At 60.0% G+C, this 16,459-nt stretch overlaps 3 protein-coding genes across 5 annotated transcripts; all 3 read right to left on the bottom strand.

Moving 5' to 3' along the window:
* Nucleotides 1–4,790: 4,790 nt before the first annotated feature.
* Nucleotides 4,791–9,135, bottom strand: LOC141933091 (glutamine-rich protein 2-like). The gene is made up of 10 exons (XM_074847422.1): nucleotides 9,004–9,135; nucleotides 8,703–8,777; nucleotides 8,229–8,393; nucleotides 7,951–8,072; nucleotides 6,984–7,049; nucleotides 6,629–6,730; nucleotides 5,883–6,036; nucleotides 5,611–5,698; nucleotides 5,347–5,454; nucleotides 4,791–5,008 (listed from the first exon to the last, which is right to left on the bottom strand). Exons 1-10 carry the CDS (start codon nucleotides 9,007–9,009, stop codon nucleotides 4,809–4,811), a joined length of 1,086 nt encoding a protein of 361 aa, XP_074703523.1. The 5' UTR covers nucleotides 9,010–9,135; the 3' UTR covers nucleotides 4,791–4,808.
* A 147-nt stretch (nucleotides 9,136–9,282) lies between these two features.
* On the bottom strand, nucleotides 9,283–11,056 carry LOC141933090 (uncharacterized). 3 transcript variants are annotated; one of them, XM_074847421.1, is made up of 5 exons: nucleotides 10,470–11,056; nucleotides 10,237–10,355; nucleotides 10,008–10,099; nucleotides 9,777–9,891; nucleotides 9,283–9,608 (listed from the first exon to the last, which is right to left on the bottom strand). In XM_074847421.1, exons 1-5 carry the CDS (start codon nucleotides 11,011–11,013, stop codon nucleotides 9,288–9,290), a joined length of 1,191 nt encoding a protein of 396 aa, XP_074703522.1. In that variant the 5' UTR covers nucleotides 11,014–11,056; the 3' UTR covers nucleotides 9,283–9,287. The 3 variants fall into 3 exon arrangements, with proteins under 3 accessions (XP_074703522.1, XP_074703521.1, XP_074703520.1); XM_074847420.1 differs by having other exon boundaries at nucleotides 9,283–9,891; nucleotides 10,237–10,331; XM_074847419.1 differs by having other exon boundaries at nucleotides 9,283–9,891.
* A 363-nt stretch (nucleotides 11,057–11,419) lies between these two features.
* Nucleotides 11,420–14,482, bottom strand: LOC141933266 (uncharacterized). Its single transcript, XM_074847789.1, has 5 exons — nucleotides 14,472–14,482; nucleotides 13,743–14,112; nucleotides 12,666–12,770; nucleotides 12,213–12,281; nucleotides 11,420–12,010 (listed from the first exon to the last, which is right to left on the bottom strand). The coding sequence occupies exons 2-5, from the start codon at nucleotides 14,100–14,102 to the stop codon at nucleotides 11,420–11,422; spliced, it is 1,125 nt and encodes a 374-aa protein (XP_074703890.1). The 5' UTR covers nucleotides 14,103–14,112; nucleotides 14,472–14,482.
* Between the last annotated feature and the right edge of the window lie 1,977 nt (nucleotides 14,483–16,459).

Genomic DNA, 16,459 nt, shown 5'->3' on the forward strand with positions numbered 1-16,459 from the left:
AGCTAGGTGTATTAGCTACAATGAATACACTACCAGGATGGGCTAGAACGACTAACCAATCCCACCAACCTTTTGAACATACCCTAACTAATCAAATTATATGGCCTTGGACAGATGCTTATTATGGACATACAGGAAGTATGGATGCAGATTTGTATGGGACAGAGTTAGCAACTGCCATACTAAGCAATAACCTAACACTCCAAACATATAAATGGGAGAATTCATCCCATACCTGGACAGCTAAAAAAGGAGATGGGATACAGATAGGCTACAGAGTATTCAATGTAAATGTGATAATAAGTCGGCACCCTTTAATTCAAACCGTCCGTCAGCCCCCTTTTACTCAAATCGTTATCAGAGACAAAACGGAATCTAAAATAGCTCAAACCCGTTGTGAGTCGGAAACCTGTTGGTATGCATTTACTGCAACCCAACCGGTGTCCATAGTTTGTTTGGGAGGGACCAGGTCAGGAGATCAAGCTATATCTTTCCGATTTCCATTGAATATACAGGAGGAAACTACAACAATCACAACCCACGCTCCCAAAGAGACTACTCAGACTACTCATACTGTTCCAACACAACCAACAGTCGTGCTTAGCCCAAAAATTTTTAAAATTGGACCATATGCAATTAGAAATACAGGTAAACAACAAATGCTGTTTAACCCGGCGTGGTCTCTCAAGCAAGTTGAATTGTTAATACAAAATAATGTTTCAAATATTCAGCCAGCATGTTCACCTTTCCTAAAGACTTCTTACGAGGGATGGACAACCTGGCTGCAAAAACAAACTCCTCACACAAAAAGAACGCAGAGAGACTTAACCGGTGCTTTGGGAACAGGATTGGGAGTTTTAAATAGTATTGATTCGGAGGTGATAATGAACAAATTGACTACCTCAATTAGTGATTTAACTAATATACAAAGGCCTTTGCGATCTTCCTTATTGGCTTTGGGGGCTAACCAGTGGCTGTTGTCGAATATATTACCAAAAGGAGAAAAGGTAAATATAAAGGATCATGAATTGATTACAGACGCACTCAGTGTGCTCCAAAATAACCTCTCTTTAACTCTCAGCTGCATCCAGGCTCAAATATGGATGCAGTCGATAGCTGCCTCAATTATAAGAGAAGGTGAAGAAGGTATTCTTCCTACTGAAATTCGAAGAATAATTTGGGACAGTGCTACTAATTTTGAAAAGAAACTGCAATCCTGGTGGAACCTGGTAAACTTTACCTATGACCCCATCACAAACACAGCTACTACCTTTATACTCACTATTTACAATGCCACCATATACCAAATTTATCCTATCATTGCATTAGGGCTGAATCACAACGGAACCATACTCTATCCTTCTGAGCATAGAGTATGGGCCCGAAAGGTAAACGAAAAATGGCAAACTGTCAATCTAGAGTCCTACATTGTACGAGAACAACAAGGATTCATTTGTGAAGGCAATGCAATTGAGGCACAAAATATTTGTTTAGATACCGAACAAAATATTTGTCACTTTGAGGTCCATCCCAATGAAAATCCTAAAACAGTACTTATATATATTGGCGAAGGTTGTGTATGTTTAAGGACGGTTTGTGAATTCTTAACTGTAGACAAGATCATAATAGAGACAAAAAATTATTCAAATCTCTGTGTTTGCAACTTCACAAAGGTAATCGGATGTGACTTTTCCTATTTAGCCCCGGTCACGTCTTACCAACTCCTGCAATCCAATTATACATTAATACATAATCTACAACCTACACCCATTGGAATGAACCTCACTTTGGTTAAGCAGTTACTTCAACACAAAGACTTAGTTAGAATTTTAGAGAAAGTTAGAGAAAACGGACAGAAAACTCTAATAACTGTTCATCACAATGTGGAAGAAATACACCGAGTCTTGGAAAGAGCAAAAAAGAATGCAGAACATAACTGGTGGGACACCCTTTTTGGATGGTCACCTACTGCTACAGGCATCTTGAACAAGTTGTGTCACCCCATTGTGGTTCTCTTGATATTAATCTTAATCAGTTTGACTTTGTCAATAATATTATATGTCATAACTTGGAGAATGATGCAACGGGTAACATATCTGATGTCTGTCGCCTGTCCAATACTCATTAAAGCCAAAAACAATCAATTAGATGATGACTTTAAATTGAAAAAAACTCTCCTGTTAAGTCAACAAGAATTGCAACGATTTGATGAACAAAATGATAAAAAGAAAAAGGGGGGATTGTGATAGACAGTAAACTGTTTGTTCATCAAATTCCATTGAAGATACTGGGAGCTCGTGACATGTTATTCCATAAACTATGTTGGCCTAAGCTTAATCTTAACTATTACACTGTGTAACGACTAACTGACTGTAAGTGCTTATCTAAGTTGAAATGCTGAAGCAAGGACTCCTACTAGGCAAAAGACTGAAAAGAGGGAGAAAGGGAAGAAGGACAAAGGGGAGAAAGACAAAGGGAAAAAAAAAAAAAAAAAGGGGGTAGTGTCTATATTCTGTAAAATATAAACAAAGACTTTGTGAGCCACTCTCAGGAAAGTAGGAAATACGAGAAGCTGGTGACGTGAGGAAGACCCGGATGGAGCGACCCCCTAGCTGCAAAGTGCGCAGACGCAGGGTACACCTCTCAGAGAGACCCGATACCGGAAGGCGGAGGATATAAAAAAGACGGACCCTCGGGAAGTGGGTGCGCGCCGTTGGTGGAGCAGGGACTCCCCGGCCGCCCAGCGCTGTTTTGCTTATTGCCGCTTGCTAAAATAAATAATTGAAATTTAATTTGTCCTAACTTGCATCATTTTGGCAAGATAGTCTATAACAAGCCCCCCCCCAAGCCGCAGCATTACCAGTGGGGACAGGCCCCCCCCAGGAGGCTGCGCCGAGTCCCACGTGCTGCCCGCGCTCTGCCTGCGCTCTGCCTGCAGAAGCCACCGCTGCCATCCCCGAAGGGGGGAGCAGAGGGAAGGGGAGACCCCGGAGCCATGGGGGGGCCATGTGAGCACAGCGAGGACCCCCATGTCCTGGGGTGCAGCCCAAACCCCATCCTGCACCCTCACAAAATACTGCGGTTTGCAACCCACCCCCCGGCAGCTTGTGGCCCCCTCCCCAGCGCCATCACCCACCCGTGTGATGAGGCCCCCAGGCCTCAGCCCTGCGATACTCAGGGCTGCCAGGCTTTTAGGCAAACCCTGCTCTGAGGTGGGGGGGGGTGATGCCTTTTCAGTGTCCCCCACTGCAGGAGGGCCATGGGTGGGGGCTCGCTGGCCACCAACTCCTTTCCCCCCAGGCCCAGGACACTGCTCAGCCCCAGGCCCTGACCTCACAAGCCACTTGCTGTGCCACCCCCCTTCTAACGACTCCAAACAACGCACCAGCCCCTGGCTTTGTGCTTAAATATCCAAACTCAATTAAAATTGAATAAGAACACGGCACCCCCCCCGCCCTTGCCACACTGCTCACACACCAAGCAACTGGGGTAAAAAAAAAGCCCAAAATGGGAACGCAGCAGCTCCAGAGATGGCAGCAAGGGCTGGGGGGGCTCAAAGCACAACAGCAAATCATCCCCCAGGGAACAGGGAGACCCCCAGAAGGAAAAAGGAAAAAAGGGAAAAAATGCCCCAGCTGGGGCTCCTCACCTGCTCCAGCAGCACAGGCAGCACCCAAAAAGGGACATGGGGCTGGGTGCTCATGGGGGGGGGGGGGGGTTGGTGTTTATAGGGTGCAGCTGGGTCCCAGCAGCAGCAAATGGGACAGTGGGTGGGAGAGGGGGTGAGCTGGGGACACACACACGCGCACACGCACCAAAGGGCTCAGCCCCAGGTGGGCCAAATCCTGCAAATGCAATTAGTCCCAGGGGGTGGGGGGTGTTTTTAAGCCCATCAATGCCTGACCCCCCCTCCCGGGGTACAAGATGGTCCTCTGCTGGCTCTATTCTAGTGGTGACCAGTTTGCTCTGAGTGCTCCCAGTTATCCCACTGGAGGTGGCACTGAGGGAATCCCAGATCCTGCTGGATCCACCTGGGCACCCCCAACGCGGGTATTTAGCACCTATTTTTCCCCTGAAAAACCAAACCCACCAGGGGAAACATCCCCGGCAGGGGGGGCTCCCTGGGGGCTAAGGTGCCTGGAGACTGCAGCGGGGTGGGCAGGGTTGGGGTCTGCCATTGTGGGGGGGAGGTTTGGGTGCTCCCCCCCCTCGCCCGAATCTGGGGAGAAGATCTACCAGGGGAGCAGTTTTTCCACAGGGCAGCCCCCAAGCACACACCATGGCAGGTCTGTGCCTTCCTCTTTCCATCAATGGCAGCGTTGGAAGAGGGACAAGGGGGTGACAATCCATGAGCAGATAAGGAAACCTGCTCAGTGATGCTCATCCCGCGGGATAAGCGATAGCCAGCCAGCGGGCTTGGGGGGGGGATTCCCTTTCGGCGTTAAAGCCGTGTCCTGCTGCCACCCTTCCCACCGCGGTCCCCATCTCCCACCACCTTCAGCAGCAACGGAGCGTCATCATCCTCCTGCTTTAGTGTGGGCTCCCCCAGACCCTTTTGGGGGCCACAAGCTCCCTGTCAGGGGCCAAAAAGGGGTTCATGGAGGCCAGGGGGTGTCAGGGAGAGCGTGGCAGCACGGGGCCGGCGCAGACCCTGGGAGGGGGGTTGGACAGGGGCTGGTTTCAGCTCCTCTGGCCACACGTGGCCGCAGGACAAGGGATGCTGCGACCCCTCCTTATGCATGATGGGAAGATCCCAGCCCAGGGCCACCCCGCTCAGGCCACGCAGGTGCTTGGCTGCCCATCGCCCTTTATTGCTGCTGGCCAGAGATGCTTGCTCGCCTGCTCGGTGGCCGGGGTGGTGGGGCTTCGGTCGGGGACCCCCGGTCCTGCCTGGCTTCCGGGGTGCTGGATCCGTCCCACGAGGGCTGGAGGGGCACGAGGAGCCCCCGTGCCTGGGAGAGGCGGCCGTGGGAGGAGGCTGGCCTGTGCTCTGGCGAGGTGGGGATGCCTGGGGGCGAGGGGCAGGGGTTAGCCCCCCTGCAGCCCCTGGGGCAGGCACCGCCCATGGGCACCTGCCTGGCCAGAGACACCCAGCAACGGGGTCCTGGCCCCCACCCTGAAGCAGACAGGCTGTTGTCCCACAGTGGCCAGGACCACCCCGCCACGTCCCTCCACCTTGCTCTGGCTCCAACATGGGGATCGATTGCCCCATCTTCCCGTCCTCCCCCTCCATCCTGCTTCCACCCCACTCCACCCCAAACCCCCATCCCACCCTGCTTGCCCCCACCCACCAGGACACAGCAGGGTGCCCTCTCCCCCCACCCCGGTGCCCTGGCAGGGCCGTACCTGGCTGGCTGAGCGACGACGCAGTGCTCTGGGGCCGGGAGAGCAGGCGGCTGGTGTCCTTGGCATCCCACTGCCTCGGGGACAGCTTGGGCTTGGCCCTGGGGAAGTCTGGCAGGAGGGAGCAGAGGGAGCTGGGCTGGGGGGAGCCAGGGAGAACGCACGGAGGGGAAAGGGGGAAAACCTGGCACCCCGCGGGCACCCTGCCCACTCCACTGCCCAGTTCACCCCCGCCAGATCCCCTCCCCAAGCGTGGCCCAGCCGTACCCTCCTTGCCCACGAGCACAGGCAGCTGCCTGACCCGCCGGCCCCTGTAGATGTGGCCATCCTGGCCCGACAGCTCCGTCTCGTCGTGCTGGGAAGGAGAGAGGGGGTTGGCTGAAACACGGGGCCCAAATCAGCATGCCCAGGCAAACCCCCCCACCCAGCTCCCCCTGGGGAAACTGAGGCACGGATCCCCCCACCCCCACCCTGGATGCTCAGCATCACCCTCCCAGCCTCGCTTGCCCCCGCTGTATCCCTACCTTCGTCATCCTTACCTTGATGGGGAGCAGGGTGCGGGGCTGGAGCGGCCGCGGGGTGCTGGGCGGGTGGGGCTGGGGGTGCGGGCAGCGCTGCAGCGGGTGGGTGAGGGTGTGCCGGCCCCCGCATTGCCGCGGCACGCGGGGGTACCTGCACTCGCCCACCCGCTCCCTGTGGGACGGAGCACAGGGATGCTCAGCACCCGGCACCGTGGCACCCCGTGCTTCACCCTACTATGCCAGGGAGGGGGCTGCGGGTGCTCCCCGGTGGGGTATGTCCCTCCCGGGTGCCCTCCGACTGCTGAAGGAGACCCACGCCTGTCCAGCTGTGCTGGATCTGCTCTTTCCCCGTGGCCCTGGTGAGCTGCTCATGGCCATGGCAGGTCCCTGCACCCTACGCGAGGGACACCGGGAGGCAGGAGCTGGGCTGTCCCAGCTGCAGTGTTTAATTTCGGTGACTTGTTTCACAGGAGGCAGCTGACTCCCCAGTGAAGCCTGAGGTCAGGCTGAGACCAGACACAGCTCATCACATGTGGCTTCAGCACCACTGAGACACAGACCTGGGCTAGATAGGGCAGCGCAGGGAGGGCTGTAAAACGCCACAGACCGGGGACAAGCACAGCTGACCCCTCTGCAGCACATCTCTGCTCCCCTGCCCTGCCCAGGCCGCCCCTGCATCCCTTCAGCCCCACCCTGGGAAGGGCTCTCCCTCTCCAGGGCAGGGCCAACCTGCACCCCAGGGGCCGGGTCCCCGTGTCCCATACCTGTGGCTGTGCTGCGGTGTTTGCTCCAGCTCCACGACAGTATGGGAGCGCCCGGCAAGGTGGGGGGGGAGCGGTGGCCTGGACGGGATGGCCGCGATGTGCCTGGGGAGGGCAGGAGCCGTGGGTGGGTGACAGGGGACACACGACCCACCCCAGCTCGGGGCAGTGCCCCAAAACCCACAGGCTTGTACCCCATTGGCATCCCACTGCCCCCAGGGAGGGGCTCAGGAGGGCTGCACCCCCCCAGGCAGACACCCTAACCCCCGTGCCGGGCACAGCGGGGCACTGCCAGCACCCATCTCCCCTCCGAATCACCCACGCACCCCCCGATGCACCGGTGCCGGACGGTACTCACGGGCCAGGCACCAGCATGCTGAGGGGCCGGTCGCAGGACAGGCAGTGGAAATGGGCCAGCAGCTGCCTGGCGGGGGGGGGAAAGGCCTGGGTGAGTTCCTGGGGGGGGATACAGCCCTGCCTGCACACAGGCAGGCAGCTGGCAGGCAGCAGCAAGGTGCTGGGCACTTCATTGTAATGAGTTATGGTATTTGCGGGGGGAACCGCAGGGTTTTGAGCCTGGCTTACCCCCCACCCCACCCCAACAAGGTCACAACCCACCGGCTGACTACAAAATCAAGGGGCTACGATGGGGGAGAGCAGTTGGTTGTGGGCTCCCGCTTGGGAAAAAGCTCCACCTCATATTAGGCACCGGAGAATCCACTGAGGGGAGCACCCAAAAACCACCATTATGGGAACTACGCCCACAGGCACGCACAGCACCCCAGTCCCATGGGAACTGGGGGTACCAGCAAGGACAGAACGGGGCTGTTCCTGTACCTCTTGCTGGGGTACAAACGCCGGGCCTGGGGGATGCAGGATTCCCACATTTTTCAGGATGAGTTTTGTCACAGCTGCCCCGAGGACAGGGACACGCTCGCCTCGGTCCTGCGGGCACCTCCGAAACCTGGCAGCTGCCTGTGGCTGCCCAGGGCAGGCAGGGATGGGAGGCGAAGGGCGCAGGCACCCGTAGCTGCCATCCCAACCAGCCCTCACACCGGTTTCATCACTTCGTCAGCGCTAATTACCCCCCCGCCCCTCGCCAGGAGGGCAGGTCACAACCCAGCTCTGCGGCGCCGCGTGTCACAGCCCTGCCCAGGGGGACGAGTCGCCGTTCCCCACCCTTGCTCCAGAAAACCTTTGCACCCACATCCCAGTTTTGGTTCGGGAGGGCTCCATCCTGCAGGTCCCCCTCCTCGTGCCTCCTTTAACATCGGGAGCCTGCTACCGGTGGGAGCAGAAGCCATCGCCACCCCCATCGCACTCACTTCTTCATCCCAGCTGCATCGTCAGCCTCCGTCAGCGGCTCCTTCTCCTTGAGCTGCTCCAGGATGCTCCTCCAGTGCTCCTCCAGCTGCTGCCGGAAAGGCCCCAGCTCCAGGCGGTCCAGCTACGGACAGACACACACCCTCAGCCAGCTGCCCCGGGCTGGGACATCATGTTCCCCACGAAAAGCCAGGAGGGCGGATCCTCAGAGGGACGCTGCCGTAGGCTGCCAAGCCCCGAAGGTGCCAGTTTTGCGCAGCGGGGACGTGCCACCCCTCACCTTGGAGTCCATCTCTTCACTGAGCTGCCGCTGGACCTGGTGCCAGCCCTGCTCCTGCCCCGCCACCCGGCTCAGCGTCTCCTGCATCATCTCATTCAGCCGCTCCATGCTCGCCTCAAACTGGGTGCGACTCACTTTGCCGGCCAGGGCGGTTTTGTCTGCTTTCTAGCAGCGGGGAAAGGCAGGAGAGCAGTGAGGAAAGGATGGCGGGATGATGGGCAGGGCCAGCTCGTGGCAGGAGGACAGGGAGAAGTGGCTACGTGGCCCCACTCGCCCCATCACCCCCGTGGGGTTGGTCACACCAGCTGAAGGGACCCAGGGGAAGACAGAGGCACCTGGGGAAGGAGCCACAGCCAGTCTGGAAATCCTCCCTCCCCCAGGCCAGTTCTGCCACTGAGCCCCCAAGGCACAAGGGGTGTTTGTCACCCTGCCCAGCACCCCCTTGGGTGGTGCCAGGACCCCCCAAGGCCATACCACATCAATCCCCAGCACCAGGTCTTCCTTGTTTGCTTTCTCCTTCTCCAGCCTCTCCAGGGACCGGAACAGAGCCTTCCAACACAGAAAAGCATCCCATGGCACCGCGGCAGGGTTGGAGCTGCCTCCTGGCCAGCTGAGCAACCCCCGCTCCCCCCACCTCACCCAAACCTCCAGGAAAGGTACATTGAACCTCCACAGGGCTGCAAGGTTTGGGGGGGTGCAGACAAATCCCTTGTGGTCCCCAGCCTGGGGTCTGCCTGGAGGATGCTCTGACCCCGAGGGGGTTTCAGCCACCTACCTCCATATCTTTCTCCTTCTGGTGATGGTCATTCAGGAGGTTCCCGGTGACAGAGTTGAGCTTCTCGTAGTCCCCTTGCACCTGCGTGACGGTGGCCTGGATGCGCTTCAGCAGCTTCAGCAGCTCCTCGTCCTGCTTCAGGGAGGAAGATGACAAGGCGGTGCCGTGCAAGGGGGGGGCTGGCTGCCCCCGTGGGGACAGACCCGGCTTACTTGCCCGGTGGCCATGGGCTCTCAGTGCCAACAGGACATTTGCATCAAGGCTTTAAATTCCTTCCGTGCTGCTCACTTGTACGAACCAATCTGGGAGGCGGTGAGGGGCTCCTCCACATTACAGCGAAGCACAACCAGCTGGGGGGGTGCTGGCAACCTCCCAAGCCCCCCATGCCGGCATCTCCTTACCTGGCTCCTCCCTGGCAGCCGTCTTACCACCTTGCCCACTGCCTGCTGCGACATGAAATTGTCCACCACCTCCTGGAGCTTCTCGTAGCACTGCAGGAGCTGCCCCACCTGCTTGCGGATGTCCCCGCTGCAGGCGGGGCACGCTGCCTGCGCCTCTGCCTGCTCCTGCCCTGTGCTCGCCACCATCGCCCTCGGCTCGCCCAGCTGCAGGAAGGGGAGAAGGAGTCGGCTCTGAGATGAGGTGGATGCAGTCAACAAATCCGGGTGCTGTGGAGGCTCGATGGCCCCAGCCAGCCAGGGGATGTGGCTGGAAACCCCTCCAGGACCACCCCACCGAGCTGTGGCGGTGGGAGCGCTGCCCCTGGACCTCACCTGCTCCTGCAGCTCGTCAGCCGTCTTGGCCACCAACCGCTCCAGCGTGGCCTTGGTCATCTCCTGCTGCTCTTCCAGCTCCTTCAGCTTATACCTCATCTCCTGCAGCGTGGACCTGCTCAGTGAGACAGGGGCACAGGCAGGCTTAGCCTCCACAGGGCCGCTCAGGGGGTGTCCCTTGTCCCCCCGGGCTCCTCCTGCAGGGTAGGAAACCCTGTCCCGTCCTTTTACCCCAGTTGCAGGGTGATCTGGTCGCTGACATCCCCTTTCCAGTTGGCTCCAGCTACCTCCAGCTTTCCGACGGCATCTTCCAGCTGCCTGATCTGGGAAAGGCAGTGGTGGATGAGTCAGGGCACAGCCCCCTCTGTTGTCCCAGCCCAGGGGCCCTTCAGCTGCCTCCTCCCTGCCCAACTCCCCCCTGGCATCCCCGCAGCCCCCCCAGGGACTGCTGCCAGCTCACCTTCCCATTCTCGCCCTGCAGGTCACTGGTCAGGCCCTGCAGCGAGGACACCCGGCCCTGGAGGTCGGCCAGGACGCTGGTGATGCTCTCCTTGTCTAGATGTGGTCCGAGGGGACATGCTGTCAGTGAGAGGGGGTCTCGCCCTTGAGGCCAGGCTCTGAGCACAATGAGCCCCCAGCCCAGGGTGTCCCCATGCCAAACACCCCCCTGCCAGCCCCCCCAGGGGCTCCTACCTCCCTCCGAGAAGAGCAGGCGCAGCTTCTCAAGCTCGGCGTGGTCTGGCTTGCTGGCTTCCAGCTGGGCCACCTGCTCCTTCAGGCTGGCACAGGGGTGGCTGAGCTGCCCGATCTGGCAGAGAGCCTCCACCGTTTCGGTGCTGGCGATCCCTGGCTGCACCCCTGGGGTGGTGGTTTGGGTGCTGGGGGTACTTGGCTGCACCCCTGGGGTAGCGCTCTGGGTGTCAGAGGCCCCTGGCTGTGCCCCTGGGGTGGAGGTCTGGCTGTCAGGGGCCCCTGACTCTGTCCCCAGCGTAGTGGTCTTGATGCCAGGGGATCCTGTCTGTGTCTCCAGGGTGGTGGCACGGGCATCACAAGTCTTTGCCTCATCTGAGGAAGCACCTGCCCCCTTCTCAGGGGCCACTGGTGCTCTCTGCGTCCCCGGGGAGCCAGGCTGTGTCTGCGGAGTCCCCTTGCTGGTCCCTTTGCTGGTCCTGGGTGCAGGCTGTGGCCCTGGTCCCTTCAGTCCCAGCGCTGAGCTTGCCCCATGCGGGGCGTCCATGTCTGCAGTGGGGGGCTCGGCGGGGGCAGCCTGGCCCTCACTGCCATCCTGCGAAGAGGAGGCAAAGGGGAGCAGGTTTATGGGCGGAAGTGCAGCGGCAAGGGCCACCCGCCCTGTCCTCAAACCCCCCAGCTCACGGAGCCAAACTCAAGTACCCCAAAGGCAGAGACTGCCCAACCCACAGGGACCCCCGGGCGCCCCAGCCGCACGGCCCCTCCCCAGTCCCTTTAGTCCTTTGGCCACCTCTGTGCCTGCAGAGTCATTTCAGCAGCCGATCCTGGAGATCAGCAAACCCCCTGCCGATGCCACCTGACACAACAGCAAGGCATTCTTCTCTCCAGCAATGGGATTCTGTACTCCAGAGCTGCTGGACCAGACCCGCTTCCCAGCCTAATGGGCTGCGCCTTCATTTCAGGAGCAGCAGCCCCAGGTAGGATTTGGAAACCATCTCATGGTGCAGAATGCTGGGGTTTGCCCCAAAATGTCCCTCCGCTGCCCCCGGCTCCCACCTACCAGCCCCAGAGAGACCAGGAGGGCAGGGAGCCGTGGTCCTGCCCAACGCTGAGCAAGGACAGGGGGCTGGGCGGTCACCCCAAGGGTTTCGGGCGCTCCCTTGCCCCACGGAGGGGCTGTTGGGGGCTGTCGGTGGCACAGACGATGAGGACGATGAGGAGGTCTCTGTTGGGGCAGCCGAGGAGCTGCCCTGGCTCTGCTGGTGCCAGGTCCTGCCTCCCGGCGGGATGCACAGGGAAGAGAAGTGCTGAGCAAACCTCCGCCGAGGCCCCGGGGGCTGCGGTCCTGCTGAGTCCCACTCCCATAGCCGGGATGCCCCAGCACTCACCACCGACAGACCTCGGCCTTCTCGTCCTCCTACTCCTCCTCCTTCTCCTCCTCCTGCTTTGCTGCCCACCAGGCAATCCTCCAGCACCTCCCAGCGCACCATGTTGCTCACCTCCTCCGGGGCTGGGTAGAGGCTCAGCCTTTCCTTCAGCTTTTTCTGGGGAGAAAAGGGATTAGGGGGTCAACCCTGGCCACGGAGCCGGGTGAGATGGCACCCACAGGAGCACTGACCCCCTCCAGCATCGCTGCCCAGCCCTGCTGGGACCGTGCCCTGCCACGGAGGGACTGGGTGCACCGGTGCCCCGGGCATGCAGCCGCCTCCTTCCCGGAGCAGGATCCGGGCGTGCGCGCGGCCCTACCATGTCACTGTCCGACGCCGTCTGGTCACGGAGGGCCGGCAGCTGGCCGGCAGCGTCCTGGAGATTCCCCTGGAGCGGGACAAGGAGAGGGATGGCAGCCCAGACACAGGAGCAGGATTGAAAAGGAGCATCCGAAAATTAACTTGGGCACAGGACAGAGGGATGCCAGGCAGGGTTGTGGCTGTGTTGCATGGGTAGATCTTTATCTCCTCTCCTTCTTAGCACCCATGTTTCTTTCTTTACAGCTGCTTAGTTAAAAAATGTCTTAGCGTCACTTTGGTTGGTGCATGCAGTTACCTCTTCAGCCTTGGGACACCCTTCCTGCTCTTCCCTCCTGGCACCCTTCACGCCGGGTGACACCCAGGGCCGTGGGGCAGGGGTGGCAGGGTGACACAGAGGCAGGGAGGGGGGTGAGGGCCCAGCTGCCTCCTGGGGACACCGGCAGCAGCTCACCATGCCAAGCGTCTCGCGGATCATCCGAATGTCCTCCTCCATGCGGGACTGCGCCGCCTTCATCCCGCCGATCTCCTCGAGGAGATCCTGGGAGAGAGCCACGGCCTGAGAGAGGGCAGTGGCGGGGGTGAGTCCCGGGGGCACTGCGGGCAGCACTTACCATTCATCACACCTTCAGCAGCCAAGAAGGGGCAGCAGCTCCCCAGAGACCCCCCCCCCCCCCAACCCTGCCCCGGGGGGGGCCCACTGCACAGCCCAAGTAAGCGGGGACAGATCCAGCCCTGCCCCCCCACACCGGGCTCTGGGCAAGACTACTGAAGCCGATCCAAAGGGCAAAGAGCTGCTGCCACCCTCTCAACCACAGCCTGGCCCGCGAGGGCAGCGGCAACCGCGGCTAACGAAGCGGGGAGCGATCAAGCAGGGGCCTGCCCCGAGGAGGGTGAGCTCAGCCACCCGGGGAAACCCTCCCTGCTGCCTTCTCCCTACATGTCCCAGCCCCAGCAGGATCCGGCCCTGCAGCACCCAAGGTGACCGTTTCCTTGAACCTGAGCTTATTTCTTCCCACTGGGGATGCTCGCAGCCCCAAACGGCTCAGCGTTGTGCAGGATGAGGCCCCTCTCCGGTCCCCACCAGGGCTGGGTCTAGCCCTCGGGCAAGCCAAGGGGATTTGGGCTGGGAGATGAGGCCCATGAGGTGCTGATGGAGCCTCTCAGCTGCCTGAGGAGCGGGTGCCGTACCTGGCTGTGGCTCAGGAGTGGGGAAGGGAGGGATGGAGAGTGGTAGGGCTGGATCTCCACAGGTGCTGAGCCTCTGGCTGCTGGAGCCGAGGGCACCGGGTGCTCTACTGGACCCACGACTTGCTGATGGCAACTTGGGGAGAACCCAGAGCAACTGGAGCAGCATTTCAGCCCCAGCTCTTTCTCCCCAAAACTCCATCCCTTTCCCACAGTGTAAGCCCCACATACCACCTCGAGCTCAGGCTTAAACCAGACCTAAGGGCACCACAATGGTGGTGCAGACCCCAGAGGAGGGGGTGTCTCACGGGGGGGCACCCAGGGAACGGGGAAGAGCCTCTACCTTGGAGATGCTGCTCTCATTCTCTTCAATCTTTATCTTCATCTGCCCCACGTCAGCAGCCACGGAGGCGTCCTGGGGAGTGCTCACGGTCCCCTGCAGCGGGTCCTTCGCGGGGGTGAGCGACTCTGTGCCTGGGCCTCCGCCCTGTCCCCCTTCTTCTCTGGGGGGTGCCTCGGGGGGCTGGTCCCGCCCCAGGAGGGGGGTCGGGCTGTGCCCTTGCCCCAGGGCAGGCAGGTCCTGCAGGCCCAGGTGCCTGAGCACGGCCTGCAGCAGGCTGTGCAGCGCCGTGAAGTTGACAGCCCCGACCTGGGGCGTCCCGATGGCGACGTCCAGCAGCTGGGACAGGCTGAGTGCGGCCATGGCTGCTGCCCTGCCCGAAAACACAGAGCCTGAGCGGGGGGGACACGACAGCACCCCTTTTGCCTGGAGGGGACCTGGGCGGCTGGGAGGGATGGGCAGCCGCCCTCCTCCTCCTCACCACAGAAAGTGGTCGAAGCGGCGGGGGGGCGGGTGACACGGTGACCCCCCGAGGGCAGGGCTGTCTGGGGGAGAGGGAGGGGTGTCTCCTTCCCCGGCCACCCCCAGCCTCATACCCAGCTCTGCCTGCCCCTGCCCCTGCCCCCCGCCTCACTTTCTCACCAGCCCCCCGGGCGCCCCGGGCCCCCCAGTCCCCCCAGTCCCCCCAGTCCCCCCAGTCCCCCTCTCCCGAGCCCGCACCCCCAACCTTACTCGTCCGTCCCCGCCGCCGCTCTGCTCTCCCCTAGCCCCGCCCCTCACCCTGAGCCCGCCCCTTCCCTTTCCTCATTGGCCACCACCCGCCGCTGCCCGCTGCCCATTGGCCGAGCCCGCTGCCCACGTGCCCGTGTTTACAGGGCGGGATAACGCAGCGCCTCCCGTTGCCAGGCGACGCGGCGGCCCCGGCGGCGGGCCGGGCCCAGGCTCCCCGCTGCCTTTGCCACTGTGACGACACAAAATACAACTGGTGACGTCGAATATTTTGACGCAGCTCCCTGCAGCCCGTGGCTGCGCCGCGCACAGAGACCATCCTGCCCGTCCGGCACCCTGCTCCCCCCTGAAACTCTCCCAGACAAGCCCAGTCCCGGCAAGGAAGCACCTCCATTGAGTTATTGGCTGAGGTGTCAAAAGCATGACAGATTTTACCCTCTCCCTCAGACGTGGCAATGGTGGAAGGCTGCTGCTGACTGCATCAACACACAGATTTCTCGCACCTTGCACCGAAGCAAAGAGCCGCGAGAGCGGGGAAAAAAAGAAACGCAGCTAAACACAGGCATCCAGACAGCCCCAGGAAGTATTCAAACACTGGGAAAAATCTTCGAGCCCGAGTGATCCATCAAAGTGCTGCTTGTAGTATCTGCAGCTTGGGGGGGGCGGGGGGGAATAAAGAAAAAAGAGAAAAAAACCCAGAGCAACCACAATTTTTATAAAACAAGACTATCAGAGAACCCTGAGGAGTGGGGGGGAAGCAAGTTCATCAGCCAAACAGTCTGTCCTGCACTTTTATTTCGCTGCGAGTACCACATGGTGAAGGCGAGATGATCACTGGCAGGAAGAAACAGCATTCCCAGGTGCAGAAGCCTGCTGCTTTAATTAAGCTGTTATAAATTGGGGAAAATCACTTTCAGAAGCCAAATCAAGTGACTTATAAAATTTATTAATTCAGCAAGCGCTTGAGCAAGTAAAGCAGCGCTGGGCGGCCGGGGAGTCGCTGCTCCGCCAACGGCGCGCGCCCCTCCTCTTTGGCAGTCTCTTGTTAGAATCTTCAGGTTCTGGGCTGACGGGGCCTTTTTGGTTTCAGCTGCGGCTGCGCCTTTTGTTGCTAGGGGGGTCGTCGTCTTCCTCTGCGTTATCTTCTGCTGACCCTCTCGGGTTTGGCCCTTACATGGCACAGCTCATCTCTGTGCCTACTTCACAGGATCTCGCTAATCGCAGACTTGGCGTAAATCCCGCCAGACAGACATGCACACACCCAGGCTCCCACCCTTTATCTGATCGACAAATACTCTCTGTCTCTGATCACAGTCCCTGCCTTTTCTCTTTGCTGGGAGCACATCCCTGCAAGGGCACCGAGAATGGGCGTGAGCCCCCCCCCAAGCCGCAGCATTACCAGTGGGGACAGGCCCCCCCCAGGAGGCTGCGCCGAGTCCCACGTGCTGCCCGCGCTCTGCCTGCGCTCTGCCTGCAGAAGCCACCGCTGCCATCCCCGAAGGGGGGAGCAGAGGGAAGGGGAGACCCCGGAGCCATGGGGGGGCCATGTGAGCACAGCGAGGACCCCCATGTCCTGGGGTGCAGCCCAAACCCCATCCTGCACCCTCACAAAATACTGCGGTTTGCAACCCACCCCCCGGCAGCTTGTGGCCCCCTCCCCAGCGCCATCACCCACCCGTGTGATGAGGCCCCCAGGCCTCAGCCCTGCGATACTCAGGGCTGCCAGGCTTTTAGGCAAACCCTGCTCTGAGGTGGGGGGGGGGTGATGCCTTTTCAGTGTCCCCCACTGCAGGAGGGCCATGGGTGGGGGCTCGCTGGCCACCAACTCCTTTCCCCCCAGGCCCAGGACACTGCTCAGCCCCAGGCCCTGACCTCACAAGCCACTTGCTGTGCCACCCCCCTTCTAACGACTCCAAACAACGCACCAGCCCCTGGCTTTGTGCTTAAATATCCAAACTCAATTAAAATTGAATAAGAACACGGCACCCCCC

Source organism: Strix aluco, chromosome 21 (assembly GCF_031877795.1).
Source record: "Strix aluco isolate bStrAlu1 chromosome 21, bStrAlu1.hap1, whole genome shotgun sequence".
Classification (NCBI taxonomy): Eukaryota; Metazoa; Chordata; class Aves; order Strigiformes; family Strigidae; genus Strix; species Strix aluco.